This window comes from Chiloscyllium punctatum, chromosome 2 (assembly GCF_047496795.1).
Source record: "Chiloscyllium punctatum isolate Juve2018m chromosome 2, sChiPun1.3, whole genome shotgun sequence".
Classification (NCBI taxonomy): domain Eukaryota; kingdom Metazoa; phylum Chordata; class Chondrichthyes; order Orectolobiformes; family Hemiscylliidae; genus Chiloscyllium; species Chiloscyllium punctatum.
This window is the reverse complement of record NC_092740.1, coordinates 85,585,231-85,599,285: the sequence shown is the minus strand read 5'-3', so window position 1 is coordinate 85,599,285 and position 14,055 is coordinate 85,585,231. Positions and strand designations below refer to the sequence as shown.

General features: G+C 40.5%; 1 protein-coding gene across 1 annotated transcript in view; it reads right to left on the bottom strand.

The window, feature by feature from the left end:
* The window catches only part of ostf1 (osteoclast stimulating factor 1), an 85,732-nt gene that overhangs the window by 23,802 nt on the left and 47,875 nt on the right, over window positions 1-14,055 (bottom strand). The window contains exons 7-9 of the mRNA XM_072585104.1: window positions 13,333-13,382; window positions 10,412-10,490; window positions 1,166-1,264 (exon numbers count right to left, since the gene is read on the bottom strand). Coding sequence (XP_072441205.1) covers window positions 1,166-1,264; window positions 10,412-10,490; window positions 13,333-13,382 — 228 coding nt within the window. The remainder of the gene's footprint in view (window positions 1-1,165; window positions 1,265-10,411; window positions 10,491-13,332; window positions 13,383-14,055) is intronic.

The window sequence follows — 14,055 nt, the reverse complement described above, 5'->3', positions numbered from 1 at the left end:
AAAAGAGCTGACGTTTCGAGTCTAACTGACCCTTTGTCAAAGCTTTGACAAAGGGTCAGTTAGACTCGAAACGTCAGCTCTTTTCTCTCCTTACAGATGCTGCCAGACCTGCTGAGATTTTCCAGCATTTTCTCTTTTGCCTCCAGTCTCAGTAACTTACAAATGATCTATCGTAAGGCTTTAAGATTAGCTGAGAATACTATTTTATAAAACTGATTAAATGATTGCTTTTGCTCACAGGGGAACAGAGTGCAAAAGCCAGGTAGTTATGCTGAGACTTTAAGACCTTAGTTAGACCACAGCTATTGGATTCAATTTTGAGAATCACACTTCAGGAACATGATGGCTTCAGAGGGGGGCAGAAGACACCTGGATTTATACCGGCAGAAGGACTTCAATGGAGGTGGAGAGAAGCTAGAATCAATACAAAAGATGCTGAAGTCCGCAGAGATGGTTCTTCAGAACAAAAGATTCAGGAAAAACGCTGGGATTGACCTACTCTGAGCAGTAAGGTTAAAAGATGATGATTTAATAGGTGTTCAAAATTTTCAAGAGCTTTGGAAGATTAAATAAGAAATTATCTCCAGTTGCAAAAAGGACTGGTAGCCAGAAGATTGATTGAAGGTGCAAGCCAAAAGAATGAGGCGCAACAGGACAAACCACCTTCTTAAAATGAGCAGTCTTGTGACATTGACTTTATTGCCTTCAAGGGAAGTGGAAGCTGAATAAATACTAACCTTCAAAAGGAGGATTGAATAAACAATTGCAAGGGAATAAAAATCATGGGGTTATTAGAAAGCAGTTCATTGGATATTTGGACATAAAAGCTGGCATAAGAGCCGCACAGGAGACTATGGTTTAAAAAGAGAAGGAGCTTAGAAGCAGAGCATATACAAGCAATATCATTACCTCCGCTCTTCGGGTCTTCGTGAAATGGCGTGTTGCAACATTCGAGCCTACATTACTGTTTGATTCAGAAAAATGTATTCTTGTGTACAAAGTATCACCTGATACTTTCATGTTTAAATAACAATGGCATTCAAAAAAGGAGGAGAAATATGTCCATTGTCAAGCTCTAACACAGGGCTGATGATTTGTAATTATACAGGCTACTTAGTGATGCAAGTTGACGTGTTAAAAAGTTTCCATGGCAGTTCTTCCTTACCTTGGCCAGATTTCTTTCTAAGAAGAGAAGAACATTGTGGATTGGTGGCCATGTCTAGTGGCACTTTGTTCTCATTGTTTTTCAGATCTATCTTGGCACCTACAGATAAGAGACATAATTATACATATGACATTGTGTTCGTCCATATGGCTGGGGAGGTAGTTAAAGTTTGATGTGTAAGTTAACAAACCATTCAAAAGCTTCAGCTGACACTATGAAAGGTTGAGACTTCAGCAGGAATGGATGTCTCAGGGTAAAAGGTTCAATATATAAACACTTGGATAGCCACGATAATAGAAGTTGTCTTGTGTTTTGTACTTGGGACAGCAAATTACCACATCTTTCTTGACCTGTCGAACAGTCACCAACACTGAAATGCCACTGCTTCAAAAATAATCACTAGATTTCACTAAAGGGGATGCAGGAGGATGGGAACGAAATGTAATACTTCCACATATACAATTATTTTTGAAGGAATTGTTATTAATAATGTCCTTCCAATATCAAATACAAAGGCAGCTGGATTTCAGATTGCCATCAACAGCTGTCTGAAGTTTTCGTAAATTTCATTTTAATCCATTTCTGAAAAAAAGGAGCTATGCTGTTATGCCCTTCATAGCAACCTTGACCCACCACACCATGAATCAGTATTAATTGAATTCAAGGACAAGAACTAGTTCAGGTAGTGGAGTTCAATTTTAACACCAGCACCATGCATGCCCAAAGAGGTGATGATGCCATGGGATCCCCATTAGACTCAGCTCTCAACTACCTTTTAGCCCCATGAGAAACATATCTTCATGGAATGGCACCTAAACTAGTACCCCTTCCAGTTGCCAATAGGCAAATTAAGGTTTTACACAGTATTTGAATTATCAGCTGCACCCATGATCTTCGAGTCAGTCATAGAGGTGTACAAATGGAAATAGACCCTTTGGTCCAACCCGTCTATGCCGACCAGATATCCCAACCCAATCTAGTCCCACCTGCCAGCACCTGGCCCATATCCCTCCAAACCCTTCCTATTCATATATCCATCCAAATGTCTTTTAATGTTGCAATTGTACCAGCCTCCTCCACATCCTCTGGCAGCTCATTCTATACACGTATCACCCTCTGAAAAAGTTGCCCCTTAGGTCTCATCTTTTCCTTCTCACCCAAAACCTATGCCCTCTAGTTCTGGACTCCCCCAACCCAAGGAAAACACACTGTCTTTTTATTCTTTAAAAAGGAATACACACATCTTGAGGCAAATCCTGCCCTCAAATTCACCTCTGAAGTGTCACAAGCTCCCTCTCTTGACATCTTAGTTGAGAAGTGAGCTCTATTTGAAACAAAAGGAAACTCAATTACTGTCTTCAAGTCTGTCTTCACTGGCCAATACATGCATTTGAATTCCTACAGTTATACGCACTTCAAGGTTGGCATTATCAGCAATCTTAAATATAATTGGAACAATTTGTTCCATGTATGTTGGCATAGGAATACAGCCGCGTGTTGAAGAGGCAGGCAACTGGAAGTTCGGTGTCATTTTGGTGGACTAAAGGCAATCTCTTTGATCCTGGAAAGTGTCCAGTCTATCTCAGAAGGGAAAGGTACCTCAAAAGGATTGATGAACTGGCAAAAATAGATGTTTTGTGTTGAGACTGTGCAGTAGCATCATGAGTATTGTTTTCCATGAATAGGACACTGCCATTAAGCAAAAAGACACTTCATGCACCACATGAATGAGCAATATGATATGATTTTCAGTGCCCGTGAGATTCTAGGTATGCAAGCCGTACATCTCAGACTGGCAGACCTTGCCAAACATATTCCTTTAGTTGTCTGCAACAAGCTGTGCCTGACCAGACTGTCTGCAAATCTCAACAGTGAATTGTGATCCTGCAGTGGACATTTGCTAAACAGTGTTCCAAGAATTACGTGGACAAATTTAGAATGGTCAGCCAGACTCAACAGCAAAGAATACACATCGTGCCCATTTCAACTCAACAAAAATCAAGAATTAACAACTCAAACATCCTGGAACTCCCAAACAGCACTGTGGTGGACCTAAACCACTGCAATTTAAGAAAGCAGCACACCACTTCCTTTTCCAAAGCAATTAGAATACAACATTAAATGCTAGCTCAACAAGTGAAACCCACATCACGGATGAATAAAATGGCAATGGATACACTGGTTCAATTTACAAGCAAAACCTTAAATCAGTCAACTTGTCTGGTTTCAATCTCGATGGCAACACTGGTCAGTCCACTCGCCAACCAGTCAGCATCTTATTCAATAAAAAAAATGCTGTTTTCCTTGTACATTGGTATTTTTATAAATTGTCCAATAAGTGCAAAACAGTTGGCTTTTTTTAAATGCAATACTCAGTTAGGTCTTTGTGAATCAAGTCAGAGGGATTGGTGCATCTCACTTAGTAACAGAGTTAAACACGTGAAGATTGTATCAAATGGATGGAATCTCCCCCATTAATGGGCACGCTGAAATATCAAAATTCCATTTTCAGAGACCATCTGAAAGAAAAAAAAACTAATATTTCTTACAATCCTATCCTCCCAATGTAGGAGTGTCCCTTGGTGGGAAGGGTTAGGAGGAGGAGAAAGAAACTAAATGTTTAGATGCAAGTAATGCTCCATCACCAAGAAATCCAAACATAATAACAAAATGAAAAGTTAGATCAAGTTGTAGAACTCAGAACTGCGTAAGATCAAAAATCAACGCCCTGTCATAACTAATTGCCCAGGTCAGGTTTTCTATATCTTCAATAAGTCACTTTTTCCCCCTATTTACAATTACAATACCATAAATGTGTCATTTTCCAGCTAACAATTCTTACATTAACATTTATAACAAAAACTATTTAAAACATGCTGTAATTACTCCCTCCATCAAGAAATAACAGCACTTCAGTTTAGAATCTCAATACCTTAGCGTGAAGGCAAATAAACCCCCTACTTCAATCACCACTTTGTTGATTCCCAAGTAGATATTTCAGTACAAAATAGATGATCAAACAATATATAAAAACGGCCAAATATAACTTCATCCAGGAAAAGTGCACTGAAATACTTTGATCCAATTAGCTCATTAAAATCAATTCGGTTTCATCTGAAAAGTATACTTAGTTTACACCAGTGCGATGCTGAGAGGTAGACCAGGTAAATAGGACATTTCTTTCTCAAGTTGGTTTTAGGACAAAACATTGCAGGTTAACAAATTGCAATATTTAATTACTACATTTTGTAACTTGTCAAGGTGGAATTTCAGCTCTTGACCACAGGGTTATAATCACAAAACATCTGATTCCTGTTTCCAAAGCTGAACTAATAAATAAAGAGAAGCTGTGTCTATTAACATGCAATATTATTTCAACACATAAAACCAAGTAATTATAACCCTCTTAATCCATCTATTTAAGTGATGAAATCTCATTTCACAACATTTCACTAACTAGAATAAATTTACACCATTTGGTGGTATGCTCCTCTTCGAGCTGGAAAATTAACTACTGAAGATGGATTTAACTGCAGACTTCCAGCACTGATAACCCTTGTGCTGGACTTGGAGGGGGTCCAAAGGAGGTTCATAAGAATGATGCCAGAAATGAAGGGCTTGTCATCTGAGAAGCAGTTGAGGTCCCTGAATCTGCTCTGGAGTTTAGAAGGATGAAGGGGACCTGATTGAAACCTACAGAATACATACATCTAGATTGGTAGGTGGAGAAGATGCTTCCAGTTATAGGAGAGACTAGGACCTGAGGACACCATCTGAGTGAACGGACAACCCTTTTGAACGGAGATCAGAAATTTCTCCAGCCACAGGGTGGTGAATCTGTCAGGAGGGAACTCACTGATGCAGAAGGCTGTGGAGGCCCAGTCACAGTGCATTTAAGACAAATAGATAAGTTTTTGATTAATAAGGAGATCAAGGGCTACAAGCAGCCATGATCAAACATGCCAGCCACGATCAAAAGGCAGAGAAGACAATAGGTTGAATGAACCAATTCTGCTCTGGTACCTTAAGAAAAAAAAAAGTCTTATAGAGAGGACTCTAACCTGCCAGTGGAACAGACACTGGTGTCTGGAGGTTAGGGGGCAGTGGTTGTGCACATGTGACAAATCTTGAAACCCTGCAATTAATAGGTGTGCAAAAAATTCTCAGATTCTATCCTCAGGAATCAACCACAAGATGCGATCTTCACTCCCAGTGAGAATCTGATTCAAGACCTGTTCGCAGATCTCCAGATAGACAAATGAGACATTGTACCAGTGTACTGGTCAAGTTTCTACCGCTTTGAAAGTGACAGAATAAAATTGGACAAATGACTGGTCCAAAATGCCATAATTTCATCCCCACCTACATTAGTCATGCTACAATAAATGTAATTGCTAATCTCCCTTAAAAACAAGAAGCTAAGGTAATCTTTTCTTATGCTGTTGAACTTGCATTTTAGTTAATTAGTTGGGTCAAAATTTAATCCATCTATTTCTGCAAAGTCAGCACAAATAACAAACATTCATTGTGATTCCACAAATAATTATCACTATCATCTCCATTCCAAAAATCAAAAATTTTGTTTTGGAGAGTAATCAATTTGTGTTTGATCATTTGAAGGAAAACTACACTCCATTCCTTAACACCAGGTTATGAAAAGTTGGTAGCAAATTAAGATTAAGGAGTCATGATTTGGAGATGCCGGTGTTGGACTGGGGGTGTACAAAAGATAAAAATCACAACATCAGGTTACAGTCCATCAGGTATAATTGGAAGCACTATCTTTCGGAGCGCTGCTCCTTCATCAGGTGGTTGTAATGTACTTCACAACCACCTGAAGGAGCGGAGCTCCAAAAGCTAGTGTGCTTCCAATTAAACCTGTTGGACTATAACCTGGTGCTGTGAGATTGAAAAAGAATCCAAAGCCTTAAATAAGCAAGGTAGCCAGGGAAAGGGTTGACCCACTCAAAAGACAAAGAATGGAATGGGTGTGTGGAGCCAGAAGTAGGTGAGGTCCTAAACAAATACTTGGTGCCGGTATTCAGAGATGGAATTGGAGGAGGATGATGATCTCAAGGAAGGGAATATTGAGTTTCAAAGCCAAGTTACAATTAAAAAAAGGAAGAGATGTTGTGCATTAAGAAGTATGAAGGTAGATAAGTTCATGGGGCCTGATGGAATCTATCCCAGAGTATTGAGGGAGGCAAGAGAACAAATTGCTGGATATTGACTGACATCTTTGTATCCACTTTGGCCACTGGTGAGGTCCCAGAGGACTGGAGAATAACTAAAAGTTGTTCTGTTGTTTAAGGGTAGCAGGGATGGTCCAGGAAATGACAGGGCTGAGAGTCTCATACTGTTTGTAGGGAAATTAGAAAAGATTCTCAGGGAAAGATCAATATGCATTTAAAAGCAAATGGACTGATCAGCAATAAACAGCATACCTTTGTGCAGAGGAAGTTGTATCTCACTAACTTGATAGAGTTCTTTTGAGATGACGAAGATGATTGATGAGGGAAAAAGTGGTTGCGAACATCTATATGGACTTCAATAAAGCATTGGACAAGACCCCTCATGGCAGACTGGTACAAAGGGTGAAGTCACATGGTATCAGGGTGAGCTGGCAAGACTAATATAGAAATGGCTTAGTCATAGACAGAGGGTAATGGTGGAAGGATGCTTTTCGAAATGGAGGGTTGTGACTGTGGTGTTCCACTGGGTTCAGTGCTGGGACATCTTCGTTCATGGTCTACATCAATGAGGTGGAGGAAAACGGCTGGTGTAATAAATAAGTTGGTGGATGATACAAAGATTGGGGGAGTTGCTGACAGTGAGGACTGTCAGCAGATACAGCAGGATATAGATCAGTTGGAGGAATGGGCAGAAGAATGACAAATGGAGTTTAATCTGGACAAATGTGAGGTAATGTATTTTAGAAGGTCAAGTACAGGTAGAAATTATACAGTGAATGGCAGAAGCCTTAACAGTGTTAATATGCAGAGGAATCTGGGTGTGCAGTTTAACAGATCACGGAAGGTGGCAGCATGGATAAGTAAGGATTTAAAATAAAAGGCCTACATCATGCTTGCCTTCATTGGAAGGGGGATGGAATACAAAGATAGACAAATTGCGCTGCAGTTTTATAGAAATTTAATTAGGCCATACTTGGAATACTGCGTACAGTCCCGGTCACTGCACTGCCGAAAAGGATGCGAACGCTTTGGTGAGGGCACAGAAAAGGTTTACCAAGAGGTTTCCTGATGGGGGGATTTTAGCTATGAAGAAAGGTCCTATAGACTAGGTTTGCTTTCACTGGAATGCAGGAGGTTGAGGGGCAACCTGATAGAAGTTTATAAAAAGGTGCTGAATGGTATGCGTAGAATGCAAAGTATGAAGCTTGTTCCCAGGGGTCAATTTGTCAGGGGACACATGTTCAAAGTGCCAGGGTGTGGTGGGGGATAACTTAAAAGAGATGTAGGACACAAGTTTTTCACACAAAGGATGGTGACTGGGACATGCTGCTGGTGGTGGTCGAAGCAGACAATAGACAATTCCCAAGTACAAAGGGAAGAGAGGCATATGGATTCTGGAAGTGAAAACGGTTTTAGTATTTCTGGGCAAAATGTATCAGTGCAGGTTTGGAGAGACAAAAGGGTGTGTTCCTGTGCCGTATTGTTCTTTTGTTATTAACAGTTCAGACAAACCAGTTCACAAGTGAACCGATAGACAACCATTTGCGGCAGCTATGAACTCATCCAAATTCATTCTTCAAGTTAAAAAGAACACAGACCAGCAAAGCTAACTTGTGGCAGGAGCACACGAAGGTTGGGATTAAAGTTTTCTTTAAATATTCAAAGTTTGAGAGAAGATTTGTAGCTCGGGTGCTCTTCGTTGTGGTTCTGCGTGCAGAGCTGGGAATTTGTGTTGCAGACGTTTTGTCCCCTGTCTAGGTGACATCCTCGGTGCTTGGGAGCCTCCTATGAAGCGCTTCTGTGATGTTTCCTCCGGCATTTATAGTGGCTGGTCTCTGCCGCTTCCGGTTGTCAGTTCCAGCTGTCCGCTGCAGTGGCCGGTATATTGGGTCCAGGTCGATGCGCTTATTGATTGAATCTGTGGATGAGTGCCATGCTCTAGGAATTCCCTGGCTGTTCTGTTTGGCTTCTCCTATAATACTAGTGTTGTCCCAGTAGAATTCATGTTGCTTGTCATCCACGTGTGGGGCTACGAAGGATAGCTGGTCGTGTCGTTTCGTGGCTAGTTGGTGTTCATGGATGCGGATCGTTAGCTGTCTTCCTGTTTGTCCTATGTAGTGTTTTGTGCAGTCCTTGCATGGGATTTTGTACACTACATTGGGTTTACTCATGCTGGGTATCGGGTCCTTCGTTCTGGTGAGTTGTTGTCTGAGAGCGGCTGTTGGTTTGCGTGCTGTTATGACTCCTAGTGATCGCAGTAATCTGGCTGTCAGTTCGGAAATGCTCTTGATGTATGGTAGTGTGGCTAGTCCTTTGGGTTGCGGCATGTCCTCGTTCCGTTGTCTTTCCCTTAGGCATCTGTTGATGAAATTGTGCGGGTATCTGTTTTTGGCGAATACATTGTATAGGTATTCTTCCTCTTTTTGCAGTTCTGGTGTACTGTAGTGTGTTGTGGCCCTTTTGAATAGTGTCTTGATGCAACTTCGTTTGTGTGTGTTGGGGTGGTTGCTTTCATAGTTTAGGACTTGGTCTGTGTGTGGGGCTTTCCTGTATACCTTTGTGGTGAATTCTCCATTCGGTGTCCTCTGTACCATCACGTCTAGGAATGGGAGTTGGTTGTCCTTTTCTTCCTCTCTAGTGAATCGGATTCCTGTGAGTGTGGCGTTGATGATCCGGCGTGTGATCTATTTCTGTGTTTTTAATGATTACAAAGGTGTCATCCACGTATCTGACCCAGAGTTTGGGTTGAATTTGCGGTTAGACGGTTTGTTCTAATCTTTGCATTACCGCTTCTGCTGAGTCCAGAGATGGGTGAACCCATGGGTGTTCCGTTGATTTGTTCATATATTTGGTTTTTGAATGTGAAGTGTGTTGTGAGGCACAGGTCCAGTAGTTTGAGTATGCCTTCTTTGTTGATAAGTTCAAAGTCCTGTTGTCCGTTCTGTATGTCCAGCAGGTTGGCTATTGTTTCTCTGGCTAGGGTTTTGTCAATAGAGGTGAACAGTGCCGTTACATCAAATGAGACTGTGGTTTCTTCCTTGTCTATGTGTATATTTCTGTTGATGTCCAAGAATTCCTGTGTTGATTGTATGGAGTGTCTGGATCCGCTGATCAGGGGTTTCAGTTCCTGCTGTAGTTTTTTTTTTATATAAAGAACTACAGCACACACAGACCAAGTCCTGAACTATGAAAGCAACCACCCCAACACACACAAAAGAAGTTGCATCAAGACACTATTCAAAAGGGCCACAACACACTGCAGTACACCAGAACTGCAAAAAGAGGAAGAATACCTATACAATGTATTCGCCAAAAACGAATACCCGCGCAATTTCATCAACAGATGCCTAAGGGAAAGACAACGGAACGAGGACATGCCGCAACCCAAAGGACTAGCCACACTACCATACATCAAGAGCATTTCCGAACTGACAGCCAGACTACTGCGACCACTAGGACTCATAACAGCACACAAACCAACAGCCGCTCTCAGACAACAACTCACCAGAACGAAGGACCCAATACCCAGCATGAGCAAAACCAATGCAGTGTACAAAATCCCATGCAAGGACTGCACAAAACACTACATAGGACATACAGGAAGACAGCTAATGATCTGCATCCATGAACACCAACTAGCCATGAAATGACACGACCAGCTATCCTTCGTAGCCACACACATGGATGACAAGCAACATGAATTCGACTGGGACAACACTACTATTATAGGACAAGCCAAACAGAACAGCCAGGGAATTCCTAGAGGCATGGCTCTCATCCACAGATTCAATCAATAAGCGCATCGACCTGGACCCAATATACCGACCACTGCAGCGGACAGCTGGAACTGACAACCGGAAGCGGCAGATTCAAACCACTACAAATGCCGGAGGAAAGATCACAGAAGCGCTTCACAGGAGGCTCCCAAGCACTGAGGATGTCACCTAGTCAGGGGACGAAATGTCTGCAACACAAATTTCTTTAAATATAAAGACAATGTAAATTTAAAATTAATACAATTAAAACACAGCACAAGGTTAACTTTAAAAATTACCTTTCATGAGCAACAGCTCTAGAATATCTTCATATCCTTTCCATGCAGCAGCATGCACAATGGTGTCTCCCAGTTTATTCTGTGTAAATGCAACACAGACCAAAACTTACACAGGTGTATATTGTTATAAATGATACTCAATATGGAATAGTAATTTGTAACTGCATCAAGTGAACACAAAACCATTCTTAAAAAAAGAATTCTAAATAATGGACACAGACTGGAATTAGCTGCCAATTTGCCCCCGCAAGTGAAGTTCCTTTCCAAGGAGACATTAAGTCTGAAGAGAGGAACATTTCTTTCCACACAAGATAGAGAATGGATCATGCAGGAATTAGTGGCTGGGATTTTTAAAAACAATAATCTTGGTTGTGAAACAATGGCTCAAAAAAGGTAAGCTATGCATTACATTAGTAACCAGTCTAAATTCCTTGGGATACATGAATGTTGGGGGGGGGGAAAAAAAGAAAGAGGGGGTCATATCATTCAGCCTGGAAACAGCATCACTCTCCATTTCTCTTAACATTCCATTCAAATTCTGAACTGTATTTAACAAAGGATAAGTATCTACATCCTTTTAGCAGACAAAGACTAAAAGCTGTTGGTTTTTCTGAGTGTTATTCCGATAAAGGAAACATAATCAACCATAAACAGAAAAGCAATGGCTTCAGAAAAAAAAAGCTGGGTGCAGTCAGTGAAGTCTTATTATGTGACCTTTTTATCTGCATCTAACTGTCAGGTTTGACATTTAACACACTAAAGTTGTGGTGGCTTTCTGCAAGATTGGAAAGTATGCACGTCTGCCTGTATTCACTGCAAGTAGGAAGTAATGCTTATAACCTCTGAGAAAATTAGATCTTCCTAAAGAATAGTGATGCTTCTTTACAGAAAGAGAACCATCCAAAATGAACATTTGCTTTTTGACAGGATATTAAATTAGTGGTACAATTTCCAATGCATTTACTTGTCATGTTTTAGGAACATGGCATAAAAAAAAACAGGACAACAATTCAACCTTTCAAGCCAATTCCACAATTCAACTAAAACAAGGCCAACATTCTTTATCAAAGCCTACATCACTTAATATCACTCTTACAAATCCAATAATTTTCCTATTGAAATCAATGACAACCTATACAGCCACATCGGGTAAACACCACCACAGATTCATCACCCTCTGGGTTAAGAAATTCCTTATCATATTCCCAACTCTTATCCCGAGTGCATCCCTTGGTTCTCAGCCAACAAGCAGGGGAAACAGTCCATCCTGCACTTACACTGTCAAGTCCACTAAGAATTTTGTCTGCTTCAATGAGATCATCTCTCATCCTTTGAAACTCTTAGAGAACATAGATTCAGTTTCCTTATTCTCTCTTCACAAGCAATCTAGCCAACCCACAAATCAGTGGTGGATACTTCAGTGCACTCGCTCTAAGCTTACCTTGAGTAAATTCTAACGACTTTTCCTGATTCTTTTTCTAACATTCTAGTAGTCACTTTGTAAATCACAAAGTAAGGCAAATCATTGACTGCAAAACATATGGGCACAAACAGGACTCTGTACTTCTCCAAGCTTTTGAAAGTATAAGCCTCTTCAATTACATGGGCCCTTCAAATACAAGCCATTTCTTTGTGCAAATGCTTATAGGCAGTCCCTGGGTTGCGAGCACTCTTCGTTCTACAGTCTGCTCACAAATTAATTTGTGTGCAAGTCAGAACACAATAAGGACAATGGAAAGCAGCCATTTGTAACTGCAGGAAATTTTCATACATTGGGCCTTGATACTTACGAATATGATCCCATCTGTGATTGTAACTGAGTGTTTACAAGTTGGATGTTCAGAACTAGGGACCTCCTGTACTTTGCCAGTTAGGGCTGAAATCTCAGTCATATGCAGTACAGCTTGTTGCTAGAAATACTTAATATTAGAGATAAATTCTGACCATGTCACCATACTGATCCAGGTGAGACAACTACATTAGCCGATGCCAACAATTCTGACTAGGGCAAGCAAGCGGAGACTTGACTCAAAAGGCCATTTTGTGGTTGCGACCTTGCCCCAAGACAACCTTGAGGACAGATCGTGCACTGGAGCCACATTCTTGAGCTGACCATGGCTGACCTCCACAACCATCTTTGTCAAAGGCAGCCTGAACAATCAGAATAACCTCTTAATGCCACCCTTAAAAATCTTTCCTCTTCACAGGGACAGGTTTCACGAGAACCTCCATCAAAGCAGTGCTGCTCATATGACCGGTCTCTGACATCTCCAAGGGTGGGTGGGGCTGATGATTAAAATTTAAATGATGCTCCTGTGTTACATAGTGAAGTGCTGCTCAAATGCCTTTTAAATACAGTGCCAAATGGTGGAGCCACCAAAATACTTCAAATTACTGTCCCTTAAATATAACATTTCACCCATACAGGTGAAGAACAAATATGTTGGGAAACCTGCCTTGCCAGTGAGCAGAAGACCTCTTTGCTTTTCCAGCTTCACCATGAGACTTGGTCTTGGAAGAGAAAATTCTGCCTAATGCTTGGAAATGGGCCTCAGTCACACCAAAATAATCTCAGGATTGAATTTGATCCTTTCCAAAATCAAAGAATGAGTGCCTTGGCTCAATTTATGCCTTTGTCATCAAGTAAAATTTTGCCTCTTAGAAAATTTATAACAAACTCAAATTTAGTAAAGGAACTTCTCAATCTAGTTCTTCTTTCAGTTACGCAAATTTCTATGGAATTGAGACATTAAGCTACACAAAATGTGGCATGTTTGTCGCTCTGTTATGCAATTCAACACCAAAACATTTCCTGGGTGTTAACAATAACTGCCAGCCTTATTGATCAAAATTTGACCAAAATCTTGCCAGATGTATCTGACACTCCATGATAAATCTAAAGCTAAGTCTAATTGTCTTACCTGTTGATTTAATTCAACTTGTGGTTGGGAAAGCAGAATTTTCACTATTCCTAGATTTTAAAAGAAACAGTTAATTCAGAATTCACAAAACTATTGCAAGAATCTTCAATTTCAGCTGAAGAGATTTTGTGCTGAGTGACAGAACCAAAATATATGAATTTCTTCGTAAGGCTCAAGTTCAGCTAACTAAAACCAGGCTGTTTACCAGCACTGAAACATAAGTAACATTTCCACAAGTTGTTTATCTGATGTCACCCTACTTTTAATTAATTTAATGTTGAATGGTAAGTTTTCCAAGTTGAAATTCTAGCTCTACCAGAGATCCCATTAACAAGCCTGGTTAGCTGGTCAATTGGTAATAGCACCCAACATTAGAAAGAGAGAAACCCAAAATAGAAATTGTTGGAAAAGCTGAGTAGGGATAGCAGCATCGGTGGAGAGAAATCAGAGTTAATGTTCTGGGTCAAGTGACCTTTCCTCAGAACTTCAGTTTTTATTTAGAGAAACCTGCCCTGGCTCAGGTATAAACAAACATTTATTCATCTGTCATTATCCTAATTAACTACAACTTATGACAATATCTTAAGCTCAATATCACCTTAACTTCTCAATATTTCAAATCCCATGCATTTTATAAAAACTTACAGTAACACCATACACCTAAAGACAACTGCAAGTAAGCATTAGGCAAGAACTGTAAAAGCTGATTGGGAGCAAATGTTC